Source organism: Geotrypetes seraphini, chromosome 1, assembly GCF_902459505.1.
Source record: "Geotrypetes seraphini chromosome 1, aGeoSer1.1, whole genome shotgun sequence".
Taxonomy (NCBI): Eukaryota; Metazoa; Chordata; class Amphibia; order Gymnophiona; family Dermophiidae; genus Geotrypetes; species Geotrypetes seraphini.
Genome location: NC_047084.1, coordinates 275,487,436 through 275,509,221, shown reverse-complemented (window position 1 = coordinate 275,509,221; position 21,786 = coordinate 275,487,436). Strand labels below are relative to the sequence as shown.

Genomic DNA, 21,786 nt, shown 5'->3' with positions numbered 1-21,786 from the left:
TTTAGGCGAGTCTGTTCCTCCCTTCAGTCTGACTTTCAGTGGATAGTTTTAGGGGGCTTAGCTTGATCAGAATTTGCCATTCAGCACATTTTAAAATTTTCCTATTTGAGCTGCCAAAGAAACGAGACTACAATTTTGATCATGCAGTGTCAGGAGCATACTTATGAATTCAAGGTAGTTATCTGAAGCAACTAATCTTTGTGAGCTGACTTTGGCAAGGGAAATGCTCACAAAATGCTCCTACTATTGGTGAGGCTCTTCTGCAAAGTCTCCACTGATTTTCAGTCCTGTTGAGGTGGAGCTTATGATGAGATTTCAACTGCCATTTGTTTGGATCAGGTCAGGAAAAAATTAGATGGAAACAGCCACCCCCTTTAGTACTGTAGCTGGGTCTGGGAGGGATGAATAAGGTTTTAGTGACAGAAGGTATTTATACTGATTAATCATGCAGGCAAAATATGGTTGCAGCGTGTTGGGGGTTTTTAGTCCTAAGAGCAAGGAGGGATGTGTTTAGACTCTGAACAGGTCACAGAGGGCTAAATGCACTAAAATTTCCGAACATCTTAACAATCACTAAACCGGTCTGACTGGTGGTTTAGCAACTGATCGAATTTGCTGACCAGATGCACAAAAGGGCTCACCACGTGGTTTTCCGTACAGTCATACATTCTCCAATTCTGGCATACAAATGAAGTCATAAATATTAAAGCCAACATCCAATCAAAGGCTTAAGATTGCATGCCAGAATCGGGATTGATATTACCGAGCTGAAAAAACCAACAGGTCTAGTTAGACCTGTCAGTAAATGTGTTACAGATCTGCCTGTTTGTTTTTTCTAAGGGCAAAGATGTTTTGTGAGTGTGGGTGTGTCCCATAAAAAAAATAATAAATAATGCTGTGCCGCCCTTCCCTCCCTCCTTGCTGACGGCCCTCTCACCCCACCTCAGAACTAAAATAGAGGCAGAAGGGAAGCCCACTCACTCCTGCTGCCATGAAGCCCCCAAAACTGACCCCTCCTCTTCCTTAAAAAAAAAAAAAAAATCAGCAGGAAAGATGCTCAACTCCCTCTTGGCACTGGATGCCCCCAGGCCCCCTCACCCAGAACTTCCCCCTGTTCATGAAGTAGACAGCAGGAGGGATGCCCAGTCCCAAAATGGCAGACCTACCCCTGGGAGGGGCCTTAGACATCTGAGCCAATCAGGGTCTTAGGCTCCTCTCTGTGCATCCCAGGATGCACCAGGGTGGGGAAGGCCTGCTATTTTGGAGTAGTGGGTCTGCAAGCAGGAAGGACTAAGCATCCCTCCTGCTACTTCGTGAACAGGTATAGAGGAGGTTCAGGGGCATTGGTGGCAGGAGGGAGTAGGGATCCTTCCCACTGACATTTTTTTTTTTTTGGAATGGAAGTGGGGAAGGGGAGGGGTCAGTTCGGTCAAGGGACCTGGCAGGGGGATTGATGGCGGCAGGAGGGAGTGGGCATACCTCCTGCCAATTTTGGCTCGCAAGGGGGGGGGTCATGATGGCAGGAGGGAGTAGTCGCACACACGCAACAACCATGCCATGCAGAAGGATGCTTCCCCAAACCAGCTCTGCTTATGTGTTAAAGTCACTCTCCCAGTGACTGATCAGACGGGATTACAGCAAACCTCTGTGCAAATCATTTGCATGCAAACTTGTAGGATCAATCGCTATTCCAAAATTGGCCAAGAAGAAAATAAAAAATTGACCCACAGTGACCCACACAGACTTAGCGACCATATTTTGTGCATCTAACCCATAGGCTTTGAGACTAAGTTGGGGGATAGTAAAATATTAGCATGAGAATACCAGCACAATTTCAAGCAAGCATACAGGACTTTCCTAAGCCTTAGGAGAGCTCTGCAAATACAGATTTAACAAGATGTCAACTAGTGTTTCTACACACCCGACTGTCTCTGGAATATCTCTCTCTACCATGCAGTCCTTTTCTCCTTTGTCTTGAAAGAAATGTTTAGGTGGGATTTTATTAACATACCTAAAGGTCTTGTCACCTTTTATGTTTCTTTCACTATTCTACTATCCATTCCTTCAGCTTTATTAGATAATTCCCTATGCTTCCCTTTGCAATCATTTATACATTCTGAAAGCAATTAGTACAAGTAATAAACAGTGTGGGTGCAGAAGTCTCCAAGACTCTACGAGCCTCTCATACACATAGACACCTTTCTGTCAAACAAACTCCATCTCCTGCTTGTTTGCCACTGTAACATTTCTAGTGCAATACAGCCTGCTGGCACTTCAACAATAGATCCTCAGTGTAGATCAGAGGAGTGCCTACAGGTAATATAACTCAGGTGGGAAAGTGCAATGCTGTTACTGCACCCCACATACTGTTTTAAATCACTTGCCAACAGACATGTATAACACCTGCTGGCTTATATGCCAGCCCTCTTCAGGCCACCACTAAGGCAGAGATCCAACAAGGCACCCAGGACAATCGGTGTGCTTCAACTAACTAATATGATCCAAGGACCAACACAGCATCAGAAAGTGGTAGTTTCAAGAAATTTCAAGATGTTTTGGAGCCATTAACAAAGTATTGTACTGATTAGATGAAATTTTCTTTTCCCTTAAATTTACAAGTTCAATTGTGAGGGAAGGGGGGGGAGTTTTATAGTTATGTATTGTATAAGTATTGATTATTTGATAGGTAAGGGGGGGAAGAGTGGGAGTTAAGTATTTATCACTGTTACCATTGATGATTATTAAGTGATATAGATATTGTTAATTTGTTTGGACATTTTATCACACTTATTGTAAGTTTGAAAATGAATAAAGAATTTAAAAAAAAAAAAAAGAAAGTATAGAATTGGCAGCAGGTCCAGGCACTGAACGGACAAAAAAGGTGGTCTTCTGCCCTTGTTAGGTGTTGTGTGAACAATGGACAACCAGACAGCCATCCATGATTAGAACCTGGTTTAAGTTCAGAAAGGAACACTTATTTTGACTTGTTAATGGTTGAGACTTTCAAGCTATAATACCCATTGCTCAACACCTACTGAGCAGAGAGACTATACACTTCCCCCTCCCCATTCGCGGTTTCAGTAATCGCGATTTCACATATTCGCGATTTTTTGGGGAGGGGGAAAAAGAAAAAAAAAATATCCTTAAGTCTTCCCCCCGGCATCCCGGCCTTTACCTGGTGGTCTAGCGGGCTTTCGGGGCAGGAGCGATCTTCCTACGCTCCTGCCCCATGCAGATCGCCATTAGGAAATAGCTGTAGGGAGTTCCCGTCGTAGTCTCGAGAGACTACGGGAACTCACAGCAGCCATTTCCTAATGGCGATCTGCACAGGGCAGGAGCGTAGGAAGATCGCTCCTGCCCCAAAAGCCCACTAGACCACCAGGTAAGGCCGGGGAGGCGGGGGTGGGTCAAAGCCAGATATTCGTGGTTTTTCACCATTCGTGGTCCGGCTCTGCCCCTATCCCCCGCGAATCCGGAGGGAGAAATGTACATTAACATATCTTTCTTGGGGCTGGAGGAGTTGTCGTATAGCAAGAGATTAGAGAAACTGGACCTCATCTCCCTTGAAAAGAGGAGACAGAGGGGACATGATTGAAACGTTCAAGATAATGAAGGGAATAGATTTAGTAGATAAAGACAGGTTGTTCACCCTCTCCAAGGTAGGGAGAACGAAAGGGCACTCTCTAAAGTTAAAAGGGGATAGATTCCGTATAAACATAAGGAAGTTCTTTTTCACCCAGAGAGTGGTGGAAAACTGGAACACTCTTCCGGAGGCTGTCGTAAGGGAAAACACCATCCAGGGATTCAAAACAAAGTTAGACAAGTTCCTGCTAGACCAGAACGTATGCAGGTAAGGCTAGACTCAGTTAGGGCTCAGGTCCTTACCTAGGGGCCGCCGCAGGAGCGGACTGCTGGGCACAATGGACCCAGCAGCGGCAATTCTTATGTTCTTATGTATAGAAGATACGCATAAAAGAATAATGCAGAATTCTGAGAGCTCTCATTTTATCACAGCTGTATATACTAAATAGGACACACAGTTAACTGCATGCAACAGAGTGTGGGATTACCCAATCACATTCCATAATACATTTCACTGTACTCAATGTGGTTTCCCACGTTTTATTTCACAGTACAGAAATATATATATTTACATTTCATTCTAATCCTCCTGTGGTTAATGTACCTTACAATGCAATAAATAAACACATCCACACAAAGAGGATGGAGATTGTGACACCAAACCTAGCAGAAAGTCCAACAAGATAAAAGCTTTAAAAAACAAGTCATATGGACTGCAATATCATAAAAGGTCAAGATAAAATAAAATGTGTATAGCTTCAGAAAAATGCACCACCTTTTCATTCTCTGAGACTCAGATGCAACCAGGTGACTATCCAGGACAAATTTTAATTATGTTTTACATTATGCCAGATATTTATTTTTGGTTCATCTATACATATATATACAGAATTTTCCATTAAACTATACATCCAAATGCAATTGATAGCTTAATTGTGAATACATAGTTCAAACACCGGGATAACACAAGAACACATCTCATGAATACAGCTCTAGTACAGGACTCTGCAACCAAAAATAGAAAAATAAAAACGGATCTACTCCTTCAGTTAAGAGTTAACACCACTCTAAATTTAAGAAGTCTTGCAGAACTAGTAATAGGCATTTACAGTTGAGCTCTGTGTAAAAGCTAAAAGCTGAAAAAATGTCTGTCCATAAGGGAGAAAATAAACTGCGTCGTGTGTCTTTCGGGGGAAAAAAATCACTTAAAGCAGTATTCCTCTACCCTACTCGCCTTACTTTTTATTCTTTACTGTATAATTATACATACAGTTTAAGAAACAAAACCACATTCTTTGATGACAGCTACTATGACAACAGTAGTAGAAATATTTAACTGATATGTGAGATCTGGGGATGTTGCAGTACAAAAAACTTGAATGAAACGACAGTTGCTGGTGTATTTTACTTGATCAGGTAAGGACGACACCAAGCCTGGAGTAAATCCCTGTGGTACATGTTGCATTCCGTTCTGTAAATATATGTTACGCGTTGATAAAATTTGAGCATTGTACTGCACAAAAGAGTTCGGCAATCTGCTGTAGTACACGGAACACTTAGCTCTTCCAAGACACTGGCAAACTCCATGTCACTTATGTGGAAAGACTGCAGCTTCAGAAAAATATCTGTTTAGCATCACCTGGGCCCTGTTCCATTGGACAATACGGACATTTTAATCTAGAAGAGACAAAAACTACATATTACACAGTTTTCAGCTGGCAAATTTACAATAAAGGAATAATCTGATCTGTAAGCTATTTGTTTTCCCAAAAGTAATTTAATACATAAAAGGAAAAGAACCCAAGGATGTAGTGGATTATAAAAACTGTAATAAGATAAGAAATGTAGGAATTCAAATATAAATAAAAGCCAAAAAATATGCAAAATGAAGACTGGAAGATCTAGCCAGTACTTTTATTTTAAGATTTTAAATTAAGTCTCTAACATTTTATAAACCGATTAACAACACTTGCTCAGCATGCAAAAATGCTATTTTGGCTGAATTAGGTTTTTAGACCATATGACATTCAGAAGTCACTCCACACTGAAGTTGATGTATGCATAAGGTGACCATACGTCCCGTTTTGAACGGGACCGTCCCGTTATTATACCGCCTGTCCCATTGTCCCCACACACTGCTTCGGGACGCCAAAATGTCCCATCTTCAGTGGTGAGGGCAATGTAATAACAGGACGGTCCCGTTCAAAACCCTGGAAGAACTGGGGACACGCGCATCCACTCAAGATGTCACCTCCTACAAGCCAACTGCTGCTTTGACCTGCTCTAACAAAACTTCCGCTTCCGATTAAGGCGGGACGCATCCAAGGGGGAGGGGTTGTGTCAGTGAAGAACGGGTTGGCGCTTGATTGTTGGGGCGCTTTTGATGGGTCACCCTGTGAGATTGATGGTGAGCGACCTCAGGTATGAGTTTCACAGTAGTATGGGGAGGGTTTTTTCTCCAGGGAGAGGTGCTGAGTCGCGGATATAAATTTGCCCTCCAACAGCAGCAGCTCGCCACATGGTTGTGGGCTGCAGTATAAGCAGGCAGGATGCTGGTGCAGGACACGTTTTTGAACTTGGCTTCTCTGTTCATGGGGTGGAATGCGAGTGAAGGAGAGCGGCTCTTCTCTTCGGGTGGCAGCCTGGTGTCTTATCAGCAGGGGGCTGTGGCCGGGGACCTGTCTGACGTTGTAAGGATGGTAAAACGTGTTTGCAAGCCCCAAAATGGATTGCAGAAACTGAAGCAAAGGGGGATTTCGGAAAACTTTGCAGGTAATGTAAAAAGTTCCCGTACAGCGCAATAAAGACAGCCAGGTTTACTACTTCCCCAATAGATCACAAGCCTCCAGCAAACCACCAAAATGACTGCTGCTTGCCACGGGGGAAAAAAACTGGACAAATCAAACTCCCGTGCAAAAGTTGTAGGTTCACAGCTCCAACCAATAGAAGTGAATCATTCATTCTCCTCACCCTGTGACAAATAGAGCAAATGTATCATTTGCATCAGTCTGTACTACTTAAGAGATAGTTTGTATTTGTTGGTGGTCGATTTGGGGGTTTTGTGCCTTGTGCTTTAATACTGTATTAGGTACTTTACTCAGGGGTTTGCCAGAGGGCGTTGTTACTGACCTGTATTTTCACATACCTGCTTTCTGGGAGATTTTATGAATAAAAAAATTTAAAAAAAAATTCTCCAAAGCAAATTGGACAAATTCTGTAAGCACTTCAGCTCTGACCTTTGTACATGCTTGTTCATGCAAGAGCATTTGTAGTAAAAGTTCTGGAGAGTTGCTATTGCCCTGTGGCAGTGGTGTACCAAGGGCGGGGCCGGGGGTGTCAAAAAATGATGGGCCCCGGGTGTCACATACCCTAGGTGCGCCACTGTTTCTCTCCAACATCAGAGTTCACGTCGGAGAGAGGCTTGAGGGTCAGCCACATGCAGCGTTTCGAAGCTGCTTGAGCCAGGCCGGGACGTTCAGGAGTGCTGGATCATCATCCGCCATCCAGGAGTGCTGGAGCAAGGAGCAGTTCAAAGAGTTGGAAAGACTAAGAGGAACAGTTCCACAAGTAAGAAGAGAGGAGATGCAAGGTGGGGGGATATTGGACATAGTGATGCGGGGAGTGTTGCTGAGGACAAAGGAGCAGTTCAACAAGGGGACAAATGCTGGAAGGCAGTGAGTGGGAGGGGACAGTTTTGAGAATCTATATCTGCTGCCTATATTTTGCACTATATTTGTCTATTTTTCTATAGTTGTCACTGTGGTGACATTGCATATTTTAAAGTCTTTGAAAATAAAACAAATATAAATGATAATTAACCTTTTCTCTGCTTACAGTGTGCTTTGTGTTTTTTAAAATTTTATGGTTACCATTATGAATTAAAAAGATATTGTGTGTACATGAAAAATGAATGGAAGAAATTGTGGGCAGGGTTGGGGTGGGGTTAGGGCTAAAATTAGTAGATGTCCCTTTTTGAGGAAAAATAATAAATGGTCACCTTATGTATGCACTACTCTTACCTTGGTTTGTAACATAATAGCTGGAGTTCTCGTACTACTACTCCAATTCTACAGTAGCTTGATTTTACATCATTTTCATGCCCAGTTTATGATTAAAAGTTGTTCAGACAACTTAGGTAGGTAAAAGTTGGAACCTTAAAATATTCTTATATGGTAAGGTAAAATGCAATTGGGAAACTGGAGCAGCACATAAGAGGTAACATAGGGCTAATTTTAATCTAAAACAAAAAAAATTCTAAACAGCCTTGGTTCTGTCTTTCTTCTTCTATTTAGGCTTAGATTAAATGTGTTTTAAAGAGCATGGTAATTCAGCAGAGAAAGGTATAGATTTAGATATTAAGACTTCAGCTGTATTTATCTTGATATTATACCTTCCTGCTATACAGTTCAATATATCATGTTCACCAACACCTCACTTTTGTACTTCTATCCCTAGTTCCTTTGAATAATTTGTGGTGATCATGATGGTAGTGGGACAACATTCACTTAACTATACATCTGCACAATCCTTTCATCTTACAGAACCAAGGCTTAAAAGGAAGGTGACCAAAACAAGTCCCAAGTTTGATGACCACACTGCAGCTAATGTTAAACCAGCCATTGAACTTGGAGTTTTCAATTCCAAAACACAAGCACATATCTGCAGAAAACCATGCATGACCTCCAAGAATGGTTTATATCTGCAAGGCTGCACAAAGACAGAACTCTTAGTCCAAAATGTAACATTAACACCCCCAGTTATATGAAACTGTTTGAACACTCCAATAAATAGCAAAAAAAGATTAAAATTAAAAAATAAAACAAAACAAAATCAGAAAAGTAATTCAAATGAAATCTGAGAACACTCATTTGAATCTACACTATTTGGAAACCATTATATTTATCTTAAAAATGACTGGTTTCTGATGAGAGCTGGCTTAAAAGTCTAGCACAGGACCTTGCTCTTCAGTAACAAACTACAAACAACTTTTTTTAACTGTGGCCCTCATTAGATGATTTCAAAAGTGGTACTTACTTACTACCATTAAACATTTTATTCAATGCATCTCTAGAGATAATATGTCCACAAACAAGTTTCATGGGTGGATTATTGTCTGTCGTTTGTTGTCGAAGAATGGGACAGGCAAATATTGAGTGATACCAGCACTTTTTACCAAGATCCACTTCAATCTGCAAAACATATTAATTCAATCAGCAGGTTAATCAAAGACCTTATTACTTACCCTAAGAAAGTTCAACAGTAGCTACTCACAGGAGCATTAACAGTAAATCTAAGAGACTGAGATTGTACTCAGACAACCTGACTTAGGAATGAGGCTTATTCAAATTATTCCCTCGTCTGTACCTCCAAAAAAGGGGGGGGAAACTAGAGAGTGAAGGACAATTACTCCAGAAATCATCATGGAAACTCTACAGCTATTTTTCCAGGAAGGTTCTTTTTAAAAAAAAATTCTTTATTCATTTTTAAAACTACAATTGTGCACAAGAGATGATGCATTTACATAAAATATTGAGCAAACAAACCAAAACTGCAGGCTTGTACACGATGCAGGCAAATTTTATTGTGACAAATAAATCATATCTAAAAACCTTTTACCAAGTGGGGGACCCAACACGGTCCGTGTTTTGGACAACCTTCATCAGGGGTCCATGGTAAAAAAGGAGGAAAGAAAAAATGTCACAAAAAAGCTGGAAAGATAACGTTAATGTCACGCCAAAAGTCGCAAATTACTGTAGATTATCTACAGTATTTTTTTTTTTAGATTATCTAAAGAATTTTTTTTTAAAAAAGAACCTTCCTGGAAAAATAGCTGTAGAGTTTCCATGATGATTTCTGGAGTAATTGTCCTTCACTCTCTAGTTTTCCCCCCCCCTTTTTTGGAGGTACAGATGAGGGAATAATGGGAATAAGCCTTATTCCTAAGTCAGGTTGTCTGAGTACAATCACGGTCCGTGTTTCGGACAACCTTCATCAGGGGTCCATGGTAAAAAAGGAGGAAAGAAAAAATGTCACAAAAAAGCTGGAAAGATAACGTTAATGTCACGCCAAAAGTCGCAAATTACTGTTTCTGTGGTGTTGCATTGTATGCAGAGTCCAGCTTCTTGGTGGTTCAATTTAACCTTTGTCTACATTTTTCTATTTTATCCCCCCTTTTACAAAACTGTAGAGCGTTTTTTTAGCACCGGCTATGGTGGTAATTGCTCAGAATTCTATGAGAGTCTGAACTGTTACCACCATGGCTAAAAACCACATTACAGTTTTGTAAAAAGGGGAGGGGTTAGTTTGTGATTACATATTCCATACTAGGCAAAGGTGTTCTGTGTGTTCGAAAGACATGGTTTTCAGTTAGGATTGAATGTGTAGGATTGATCTATACTAGTCTGGCTTGTTTAGTTTTACAATGGGTGTATTGATGTACTGCTCACTGCAATATGTAAGATGCTGCCTTTTCCTAGGTACACTCTTGTGTGATGTGTGGTTTGTTACTAAAAATCATGTTTTTCATACAGATGGGGGGAGGTGTCAAAAAATGATGGGCTTCGGGTGTCACATATGCTAGGTATGCCACTGCCTTCATAGTTTATATCTAATCCACAAGCCTGCTTTTAGGACCTACAGGATATGTATCCTTCTGATTCATGACAATTTCGCAGATGCTCAAGGCCCAGCGCGAAGGAGGCAGATCTTTGGGCACCGGCATGTCCTGTGCGTTGATGCCAGTGCCGGTGCCAAACGGGAGTAAGAAATGTGATTGGGTGGGTGGGTGGGTGGATGCCTGGGGGATGCTGGATCGCGGCGGGGAGGGGGTGCGACGCAAGCGGGGAGGGTCGCCAGATCGCAGGAGCAATGCCAGTTCTTGGGGGGGGTGCAGCGCCACTGGCCTGGGGGGGGAACGTATCAAAGAGAGTTTCCATTATTTCCTATGGGGAAACTCGCTTTGATATACGAGTATTTTGGTTTACGAGCATGCTTCTGGAACGAATTATGCTCGTAAACCAAGGTACCACTGTAGTACACATTTAGGGCTCCTTTTACTAAGCTGCGATAGCGGTTTTACTACACGCTTAGCTCGCGCAGAATTGTCGCACGTGCTAGACGCTAACGCCAGCATTGAGCTGGCGTTAGTTCTAGTCGTGTAGCGCGGCAATTCTGCATGCGCTAAAAACACTATTGCAGCATAGTAAAAGGAGCCCTTAATTTTCCCCACCACCAAATTTCCCCGTCCCACCCGGCTGGAAAATATTTCTGGGGAGAACACTGAAGTATTTCCATGTAACTTCATCGAGTGTTCCCTAGTCTTTGTAATTTTTGACGGAGCGAAAAATCAATCCACTTGTTCTACTCCACTCAGGATTTTGTAGACTTCAATCATGAGATTATGTATCCCTTCAGCGGTCTCTTTTCCAAGCTGAAGAGCCCTAACCGTTTTAGTCTTTCCTCATATGAGAGGAGTTTCATCTCCTTTACCATCTTGGTCGCTCTTCTTTGAACCTTTTCTAGCACCACTATATCTTTCTTGAGATAAGGAGACCAGAATTGAATGCAATACTCCAGATGAGGTCGCACCATGGAGCGATACAGGGGCATTATGACATTCTTAGTCTTGTTAACCATCCCTTTTTTAATAATTCCCAGCATCCTGTTTGCTTTTTTGGCCGCCGCACATTGGGCAGAAGGTATCATCGTATTGTCTACAATGATACTCTGATCCTTTTCTTGGGCGCTAACCCCCAAAGTGGACCCTAGCATCCGGTAACTGTGATTCAGGTTATTCTTCTCAATGTGCATCACTTTGCATTTGTCCACATTAAATTTCATCTGCCACTTGGCGAGGAAGTTAACTGAGGAGAAAGAGGGCATCCGGATCACCAGAAATACATACTCGCCTAATTTTTTTTGTCTGTTTTTAATGGCTTGGCACCTTTCGGCAGCTGTTTTGAAAATCCAGCCTTAAGTGGCTGTCTTGCATGCATCTTCTGAATATGCTGCACTGAATTACCTTGGAGGAAGTCCAAGTTCTCAAATGTGCTCAAACCTTTCAGGTCTTAAGCTAAGTATGCTGAAACAATAAGACACTGGGAAGCTGCTCATCCCTTGTTCCTACATGAACTAGCCACCATCAAAATATCTGAGAAGTCCAGATGGAGATGGCCATACTTTGAAAATATCTGGATTCATTTTACACCTTTTCTCATGGGCTGATACAACATAGTTTTGATGGAGGCAACACAAGATAGTCTTGTGAAACTATATTAAATATGCACACTCAATGGTTCTATGCTTCAAAGCTATGTCTCTGGAATCCTCTTATTTATTTATATTCTGATGTACTTCATGAAAAAGAGGAAAATGAAAGCAGATAAAGCCCTTATGGCCTATCCAGTCTGCCTATCCATGCCATCTACTATCCTTTCCTCTCAAAGATACACATCTAGCTAGCAAGCTTTACCAAGTATAACTTACTGGCAATTCGTCTTTCTGGTTCCAAACGCCAGTGCACTGTCTTTGTTCAATCACTGCTTTGATGTTAATGAGAGCTGGAAGAGCTACACACCCTGCTGAAAAACTGGAGAGAGATACATTTTAGCACAGAGTACTTCTGATCACACTTCCCAACCCATCTCATATACTGGTTTGCAGTTTTCTTAAAAGGTCAGGGCACTACTGTTATTTGTGCCAAGGAAAGATTAGGTTTTGGGTAGTCAATCCATTCTAACGAGAATTTTTGTAGACAGCCTCATTAGCATTTTTTTGCTCTGCCTCTCATCTCTCTGTACTCCCCAGTTCATACCAAAGCAAATGGTCAACCCTAAAGAGGAAACAGAATAGGAAGGGGTATGGGGACACTCCCCAAGAAAACATGTCTGTTCTTCTCATATCATTAACATCAAACAGATGAAACAAACTTAACCATTTGCAATACATAACAAGGTGAAAACAAAAAAAAAATACCAGAGTGCAACCTGCAATGAGAGTATGGGAGATTAGGCATATATCCTCTAGATCACCCACACTTTTTTGGCTTGCGAGCTACTTTTAAAACGACCAAGTCAAAATGATCTACCAACAATAAAATTTTAAAGAACACAAAACACACTGTACGCATTAAAAATGTTAATTATCATTTGTATTCGGAGGGGTTTGAGAGGTCAAGGCAGATGACTTTAAAATATGGAATGTCACCTCAGTAACAACTATACAAAAATAGACAAATATACCCCCTCCCCTTTTACTAAACTGTGATAGTGGTTTTTAGCGCAGGGAGCTACGCTGAATGCCCCTCGCAGCTCCCGACGCTCATAGGCTCTCTGCGCTAAAAACCACTATTGCGGCTTAATAAAAGGGAGCCATAGTGCAAAATATAGACAGCAGATATCAATTCTCAAAACAGACACATTTTGATCACTAAATTTTTTCTACCTTTTTGTCTGGTGATTTCATGAGTCTCTGGTTGCTCTTCCTTCTTCTGTAAATCCAATATTTCTTTCTTTCTGCCCCCTCCCCTTTTCTGTCTCTCTTTCTTTCTCTTTCCCCCTGACCTCTTTATTTCTGCATTTCTTTCTCTCTCCTCCTGCCTGTCTTTCTTTTTCTCTCCCCCTACCCCCCCCAAGCCACCACGCTAATTTCTCCCTGCTTCCCCGAGCCAGACCTGGCACGTACAAGCACCGGGCCCACAAGCCTTCACCTCTGACGTCAATTCTAACGTAGGAGAGGAAGTTCCAGGCCAGCAAGGCAGCGACTGGAGGGAGGTTATGTAGGGCTCACTAGAATCACCAGCTCGATGCTACTAGAATCACCAACCCTTGGTGTGCCATGATCTTGCACAGAAGTCTGCCAATCATGGGCCACGGAGGGAAGATATAAAAAAGACCTTTGGCTAAGATTGCACCAGGGCATCCAGTCTGCCTATCATGGGCCATGGAGGGAAGACCTAAAGAAGTCCTTTGGCTAAGGTTGCACCAGGGCGTCTAGACCTTTGCTTCTTGGGTTATATCTTTTGACTGAACAACCAATCCACCTTTTTGTTTGGCCGCCAATGCCATCAGATCAAACATTGGGCCCCTCCCCCCCAACTCACAATGCAGGTGAAGGCTTCCCGAGACAGTGACTACTCCCTGGGATCCAGAGTCTTCTGGATGAGGAAATCCACTTGCATGTTGTCCACTCCTACCACATGTTCCACTGAGAGCACCAAAAGATGGGACTCCACAAAGTGAAACAGCATCTACGTTTCCAAGTGAAGAGGAGCACTCTTGGTGCCCCCCTGGTGGTTGGCATAGGCTACCACCGTTGCATTGTCCAAGAAAACTCATACTGCTTTGCTCTGCAGTGCACTCCAAACGCCTGAAGTGCTAGGTGGATGGCCCAAAGCTCCAATCGGTTGATCAACCACTTCCTCTGAGAAGGGGATCAGTGCTCTTCGCAATGTGTACCCCAGCCTTATAGGTTGGCATCCACTGTCTGTATCATCATACAGAGATGCAAAGGAAACTCCTCTGGCTATGGATCTCTCCCATCCCGGCAAACACTAACAATTTTTTTACCCCCCACATACCTCTTCTCGTATCCCTGGTGGTCTAGCGGTGTATGGGCAGGAGCAAACTTTCCACAATCCTGCCTTACACTGTGCCCCTCCTTTTTGCCCTCTGATCTCGCAAACAGAGGCACACATGAGCAAGCTTCTCGAGCTCCTGCCCAGCCCTGCGCCACTCTCTGAATGGCTGCCGCCAGTTCTCACGGGACTCACAAGAACTGGCAGCAGCCATTCAGCAAGTGGCGCAGGGCCGGGCAGGAGCTCGAGAAACTTGCTCCTGCGTGCCACTGGTCGCAAGATCGAAGGGCGAGAAGGAGGGGTGCAGCAAAAGGCAGGAGTGCGGATAGTTTGTTCCTGCCCATACACTGCTGGACCACCAGGGATGCAAGAAGAGCTAAGCGGGAGGAGGGAGCTAAAAAAATTGTTAGTATCAGCTGGGACAGGAGACAGGAGCTGGAGGAATCCCTCCTGTCCCAGCCTACCACTAGACCACTAGAGGGGGAAAAGGGTACAAGGCAGGAAGGGGGAGGGACAGTGTGCAGAGCCTGGCAGAGAGGGGGGTAGGGTGCAGAGCCTGGCAAGTAGTAAGGGGGGTTGGGTTCAGAGCCTGGCAGGGAGGGGGGCTGGCTGCATGGCCTGGTAGGGCAGGGAGGGAAGGGGGCTGGGTTCAGAGCCTTGCAGGGCAAGGAGGAAAGGGAGCTGGGTGCAGAACTGGCAAGTAGTGATGGGGGCTGAGTGCAGAGCCTGGCAGGGGAGGGCATGAGGGAAGGGACACTGGGTGCAGATCCTGGCAGTGCATGGCACTTGAATATTAAGTCCCCATCTTATATTTGAGACAACCATTTTTCCTCCTTTTGGGGGGGGAATTGGGGTCTTGACCTATTCGGATCGACTTATATTCAGTATACAGTACTAGTATTCTGTTTTACTGAAAACTAAACACTACCTTCAAAAGTAAGAACCTCATCAACTATCAAGCATGATGATGGATCCATCATTGTGTGATGCTGTATCAGGACTTATTTATTCAATTTTCTAAATCATTTTCCCAGGGGAGCTCAGAAAGGTTTACATGAATTTAGATGGTTTACCATCATTGATGGAACCATAAATTCTTCTTTATATCAGAAATTTGAGAAAAATGTCAGGTCATCCATCCATGATGCAAGGCTGAAGAGATTTCCATGTTTTGCACTGGCCAAGGTTGAATTCATTCTAAGCCTTACTGAAGTGTTGTGGCAAGATCTGAAGCAGAACTGGCAGAATAGACCCAAATTATCCAAGAGTATTATGAAAAACTGTTTAGCAGACTAGGAAGGGCGCTCCTCAGAGGAGCCCTTGAAGTACTGACGGGTACATCTGAAGGGACAAAAGCTAGGGCACCCTGACCCCCTGGAGGGTCGGGCCTGTTATCTGCAAGGACTTGGGCTTGCAGTCCTGCACACTTGCCATGAGGTCATCCAGACCTTTGCCAAACAAGAGTTGCCCTTTCAAAGGTAACACGCTTAAGGTCGTCTTTGAGGATGCATCACTGGACCACTGCCGGATTTACAACTTCCTACATGCCGAAACAAAATAAGCTGACAAAAAACAATCTCCTACAGTCTGGCTTGTAGGAAAGAACCTGAATTCCTGGGGGGCAGTCTTGAGATAAGAGGTGGAGGCTCAAAGCACTGAATAATTGAGGCTTCCTACAAGCTGTCTGGTGACCAAAGGAAAATAACTCCACTTGTCCAGGAATAGAGCGAGATTGTACAAGAAATTAATATTTCATGTTTCTTTAGCACTTTTTTGCAGTTTGAAACAAATTTCATGTTAATGCATTGTTCGTGCTCCAAGATTTACGGCACACTTTAAAACAAACCTTCTTCTCAACCGTAGCTTACAATCGACTGATTGCACCAAAGTTGAAACTTGTCACACTCTAAGGTTCGATGTGCCACTTTCCATATTGAAGATCCCAGCTTTTCCGTTGGATGGTGCTCAGCAGCAGTATTCACTGTATTTTTTATTATTTTTACTACATCTCGTAGTCAAGACAAGCAAGTACCTAGTAATTTTAACTTTGACTATTTCAGAGCTGCAAATTTATTGTTGAGTTTTACTGCAATGATTGGTCTGGCTTCTCCTGCTAAGGGTTATGTGGATAATACGTGCATCTGTGCATGTTGCCCAAGTAACAAAACAATTAAATGTTTGCATCCGTAAAGTGAGGGCTGCACACATTTCTCATTATATCATGAAGCATCAAGCACCAAATCACACTAGAAATACTGTTTCCATATTTAAAGCTAGCATTAAGACAAGTTTCTTTCTGAAAAAAAAAAAAAAAAAAAAATGATTTCAGCTAATCCATGTCTCCTGAATCTGACATTCATATTAGAGAATGACATGGGGACAAATTTTCCCCATTCCCACAAGAACTCATTTTTCCGTCCCATCCCGGCAAGTTCTTTTCCTGCCCCATTCCTGCAAGCTCTGTCCTCATCTGCACAAGCCTCAAACACTTTAAAATCATAAGTTTTCAAAGCTTGTGTGGTCAAGTCAGAATTTACAGGAATGGAGCAGGGACAATGACAAAACTCGCGGGGACAGGGAAAAAATTGTCTCCATGTCATTCTTTAATTCATATTACTTATTTTGGGCCAACGGGGTCCAGGCCACTTGCACATTCAACCCCCCGGTGGGCTGCTATTATAACCTTCTTACATCGCACTAAAACTTGATTCCCAAGACAGACTGGAAAGTAATACTAATAGGTTTTGATAAAAAGTTTGGTACTATGGAGGTGAATAAAAAGAGAAAACCTTTACCTAACACTGAGAGGTGATTCAACGGAAAGACCCAGGAGAGCACAAGCATCTCTAGTAAAAATGTCACAGATGTCTGCCCATTGGTTTGCATCAAGCAGATGAACATAAGGAGAATTCTCTATACCTTGTCGGAGATAAACTAGGCTTCCCATCAAAACCTGGATATCTGTAAAAAGAAAAAAAAACACACAATAGTGACATCATGCAGCACTCTCTTAAGCCTAATTAAATCATTTCCAGTTCTTAATCCATATCCTTATCTTTAAAGCAGTTGGATAAATCTAGGCTTTATAAGCAGCAAATAGAGAATGACATGGGGACAAATTTTTCCCTGTCCCCATGGGAACTCATTTTCCTATCCCAACCCTGTTCCATTCCTGCAAGCTCTGTACTCATCTGCAAAAGCCTCAATCATTTTAAAATCATAAGTGTTTGAGGCTTGTGCAATTAAGGCAGAGCTTACAGAAATGGGTCAAAGACAGCAACAAAACTTGTGGGGACAGGACGGGGAAATTGAGTCCCTGCGGCCCATGTCATTCTCCAAAGAAGAAAGAAAAGTGCCTAATGGCATAAGAAGGAAATGGAGGCTGTGCCACAGTACAAAGAATGATCTATCTACATCCTACTCTCTCTCCTTCCCCCTCTCTCTACGAGGATGCTGAAAAGTTCTCAGCCCAATCAAACAACTTCCTACATTCTGAGCATTATTTTGCCTCTGTAGTTGAAAAGAGTGTTCTTATTTTAAGTGCCGATTTTCAGAAACAAAATTCTATGTTTTGACATTGTTTTAGATCACTGATTGAACCATATCCAGAAGAAGGTAACAATAGTGACAAATAGAACAAATATAGTATCGTTGCTATATTTAGGATTGTGCAAATATAGTATACTTAGAATGGTTAACTAAGCTTGAACATAATACCTTATTTGCTAGAATTATTTAGGATGAGTGTAAACATAATATACGTATATAATAGTGTAATAACGCAAATGCATCAATAAAAGCTAGAACTCATATGGTACCCTAGCCAAACAGCAAGGAGGCCAATGACAATCACAGTGGAATCCATCTGAATCTGTATTTTAAAATTCATTATAGATGTCCTTGAAAACTGCTCTGAATTGACTTCCCAGTCATTAGTAGAGGTATAGAAGCTTCCCATAAAGATCAAGATAAATGTTCTTCAAATATTTTAACTGTAAGGTGATCACCAACAGAGCTGGTAACATCTGCTCAATGACATGCCATAGAAACCAAAACCAACCAAATATGGTGTTCCACAGGGGGCTCTGCTATTCCCTTTACTATTCAATCTCTACAATAGACCTGTCCTAGAGATAGCCCGCAAATATCAAATACAGATTCACTCCTTCGTGGATGACATCAACTGTACCTACTGCTAGAAGCCAGTGATGCCCAGATTACAAAACTCCTAACCTGCCTCTCAGAAATCAAAAACTGGATGTCCGTCAACAAATTACAACTAAATGCCTCCAAGACGGAACTCCTTTGAATCTGCAAAGAATGCTGTGACCACAACCGTCCCTCACTGTGCTGGGATTCGACTTACTATAACTGCAAAAGACCAAATGCGCAGCTTAGGAATACTCCTCGATTATAATCTGTTGCTTTCCAACCATATCTCTTAGGTGGTATCTTCCTCATTTTACTAAGAAGGTAATTTCATAAATAATGCACAGGTTGGCAACATTGGGGAGTGGATGATGCAATTGCAGTAAACCTTGTTTCACTTTCACTTCAGTGCTTGAAGCAGCAGGATGTGTGCTTAGGAGCTCTGTAGTGTACATAGTGTGGGAAATGGAGGCTGCAGGTGTCTCGGGTACTCTATGTGGTAAAAACCCGACAGACATCCACAGTGCATTACGTGAAGTTTGTGGCAAGTTAATAGTGGACCATAGTACAGTTTCTCAGTGGGCAACTCATTTTCAGAGTGGTCGTGTGAGCATAGATGATGATGCAAGACCAGGAAGGCCAAAATCAACAAACGATGAATGATGTGTGAAACTCGTGGCTGATGCTCTTGAACAAGATCGTCATGCGACAATCTTTCCGAAATACAGGGATTTCACCAACATCAGTATACCGAATTCTGACAAATGATTTTTTTAAAAAAGAGAAAATTTTTGCACGATGGGTCCCCCAGTTCTTGACTGCTAAACAGCAGCAGAGACGCCTGGACAACACAACCATGCTGAAACAAAGATTTGACGTTAAAGGTCAGGCATTCTTGAATCACATTGCTGCTATTGATGAAACGTGGGTCAGAGACTTTGAGCTGGAGCTGAAATCACAGTCCAACGAGTGGAGAGCTCCATCTTCCCCACGACCAAAAAAATTTTGACGAACTTAAAAGTCAAACAAATGATGAATTTTGCATATGATCATGAAGGCATCATCATTACAGACAAAGTTCCATGTCACAGCAGTATATTATTGTGATTTTTTGCAAAAAAATACACAAACCCGACCTTAGTTGCTCTTGGCTGGGCCACTCATTTTTCACGACAACGCTCGCCTGCACATAGGGAATGCTACCATTAAAAAACTACGCAAATATGGCTGGGAGGTGTTACCTCATGCTCCCTACAGTCCAGACATGAGTCCACCAGACTTCGACCTTTTTCCAAAGTTGAAACAACCTATGCATGGACATCGTTTTGCATCTCTGAAGAGCTTTCTTCCACCATTACCCAAGCCATTTGGCAACTGAACAAAAACGGTGTCTTGGATGGAATAATGAAGTTTCCCGGACATTGGGACTCGGTCATTGCAAAGCAGGGAGACTATATTGAAGGATTGTAAAGAAATACTTGGGAAAAAAAACCCCATGTAAATTAAAAAAAAAAAAAAAAAAAATAGCGTGTTTTATTTATGAAATGACCCTCATACCTATGACAACTCTGAAAAATAAGGAACTACTTTTCAGAGTATGACTTTGCCCAACTACTCTGTCTTAGTATTCTCCTGCATGGATTACCGCAATGCACTATTCGACAGTCTCACAGTGAAGAATGTACGACATCTCCAGCATGTTCAAAACACGGTGATCAGGCTTCTGAAAAACCTCCGTGCCCCTGACCGCCTCCCAGGCTCTAGTGTCGGCTCACTGGCTACCCATAGCCAATGCTCTGTCTTCAAGGGCCTGATGCTAGCGTTCGAATTCTTGCACAACCTCGCGCCAGGCTATGTGATGACTAAGCTTCCTCCATATGTGCCAAACCGATCCCTCCACTTCCAGGACAAAATACGCTTCAAAATGACCCCTGGTCGTGCCTTTCAACTGCAAACCGTAAAGCGACGGTCCTACTCCCACTTCATATTGAGCCACTGGAATTGACTGCCCCTGCAGATCAGATCCCTTGAAGGACTCCTCAGCTTTAGAAAAGCAATAAATATCTCTCTTCACCCTGCCCTTGACCAATAGGCTACAAAGAAATGTATATTGGTACCAGAACTAGTATGTGTCAGATAAGGATACTTTGTATCATATACTAACTTTTCTGTATTTCAAATTAGGATAAAACTTGTACTGAAAACCTTCACCATAATGCTTAAACTCGCCTTTTTAAAGTTGTATTTAAACACCCAGCTTCACACCATCCTAATCTGTCTTGCTTGAAATGCTATTCAGTCGAGTCATTTGTTCTGTTGAACAAACTCAAGTTAGGTTTTTGTTTTGTCTACAAAATCCAAACAAGCAGCTCTTCCCACAGTGCAGCACTATTTTCTGGAACACGTAGACATGTGCATCTGCGGTCAAGATATGTGGATCTTAAAATACTCTGATCAGAGTGCTCAGATGCCTGAACATGTTCTAATTTGCTGCTGACAAAATCAAAACTAAGCAAAAAAAAAAAAAAAACCAGCAATCTAATAAGACCAAGGCTGGTAAAAAAAAAAAAAAAAAAAAAAAAGTTGTTTTTGCCTTGTGCAAACCCATGTACTCCTCGTCATACCCCTCCCCATGCCAAATCCAACCAAGTCCTACCCTGCCTGCATAATCACCATCTATTCCACCCTCTCCCAGACACCCTGCACAATCACCTTTCCTGTTCCTGAAGCATCTCTACCCATCAGGAAAAACTACAGAAGCACTACACCTGTGCCCGACTACCTCTGCCAGCTAATGCTTTCCTATAAAGTCAGCAATGCAAGCCTCTGTAGTCTAAGACACCCTGACCCCATACTTTTGACATTGGAGAGGGGTAGCAGCAGCTAAGCACTGCTTGCTAACCAGGATCAGCCTACTTCAGGGGTGGGCAAACTTTTTGACTCGTGGGCCACAATGAGTTGTTAAATTTGACAGAGGGGCCGGACCAAGAGCAGATGGATGGAGTGTTTGTGTGAACTAATATAAATGAAATGTAAACATCATAACATAAAAGGTTTTGGTCTTTAAAAGGCAGCAAAGCATGAAAACGTAAGGCTTATTGTACAAAACGAATGTACATGATCATCTCTCCCTTCCTCTCCTTCACCCCAATTCTTCCTCTTTCCTTTCTCTCCCCCACATGTTCAGCATCTTTCCTCCCCTCTCACCCATCTCCTTGTGCCTTCCCTCTGCAGCATCTTTCTATCCCTCCATCTCTCCCATCCCCCTGTGAAACAGAACCCTTGCCAGCTTCTATCCTTCCCTCCCCTCCCATGTACAGCATCCACCCCTGCCGCCGAACTCCCGCTGACCCTCCATCCTTCCCTTCCATCCAAACCCCACCGACCGCAAGCCCTACATTTCTCCCCCTCCAGAGCAGCATCAGGTCAGCAGCACTCTAAACAGGCTGCTTCGCAGCCTTCTCTATCAGGGAATTCCCTTT

The 21,786-nt window shown here is 42.7% G+C and overlaps 1 protein-coding gene across 3 annotated transcripts in view; it reads right to left on the bottom strand.

Moving 5' to 3' along the window:
* Nucleotides 1-4,097: 4,097 nt before the first annotated feature.
* The window catches only part of RMND5A (required for meiotic nuclear division 5 homolog A), a 36,745-nt gene continuing 19,056 nt past the window's right edge, over nucleotides 4,098-21,786 (bottom strand). For all 3 annotated transcript variants that reach the window (XM_033952166.1, XM_033952175.1, XM_033952185.1), the window contains exons 6-9: nucleotides 16,951-17,116; nucleotides 12,067-12,169; nucleotides 8,617-8,771; nucleotides 4,098-5,259 (exon numbers count right to left, since the gene is read on the bottom strand). In XM_033952166.1, coding sequence (XP_033808057.1) covers nucleotides 5,196-5,259; nucleotides 8,617-8,771; nucleotides 12,067-12,169; nucleotides 16,951-17,116 — 488 coding nt within the window. In that variant the 3' untranslated portion in view covers nucleotides 4,098-5,195. The remainder of the gene's footprint in view (nucleotides 5,260-8,616; nucleotides 8,772-12,066; nucleotides 12,170-16,950; nucleotides 17,117-21,786) is intronic.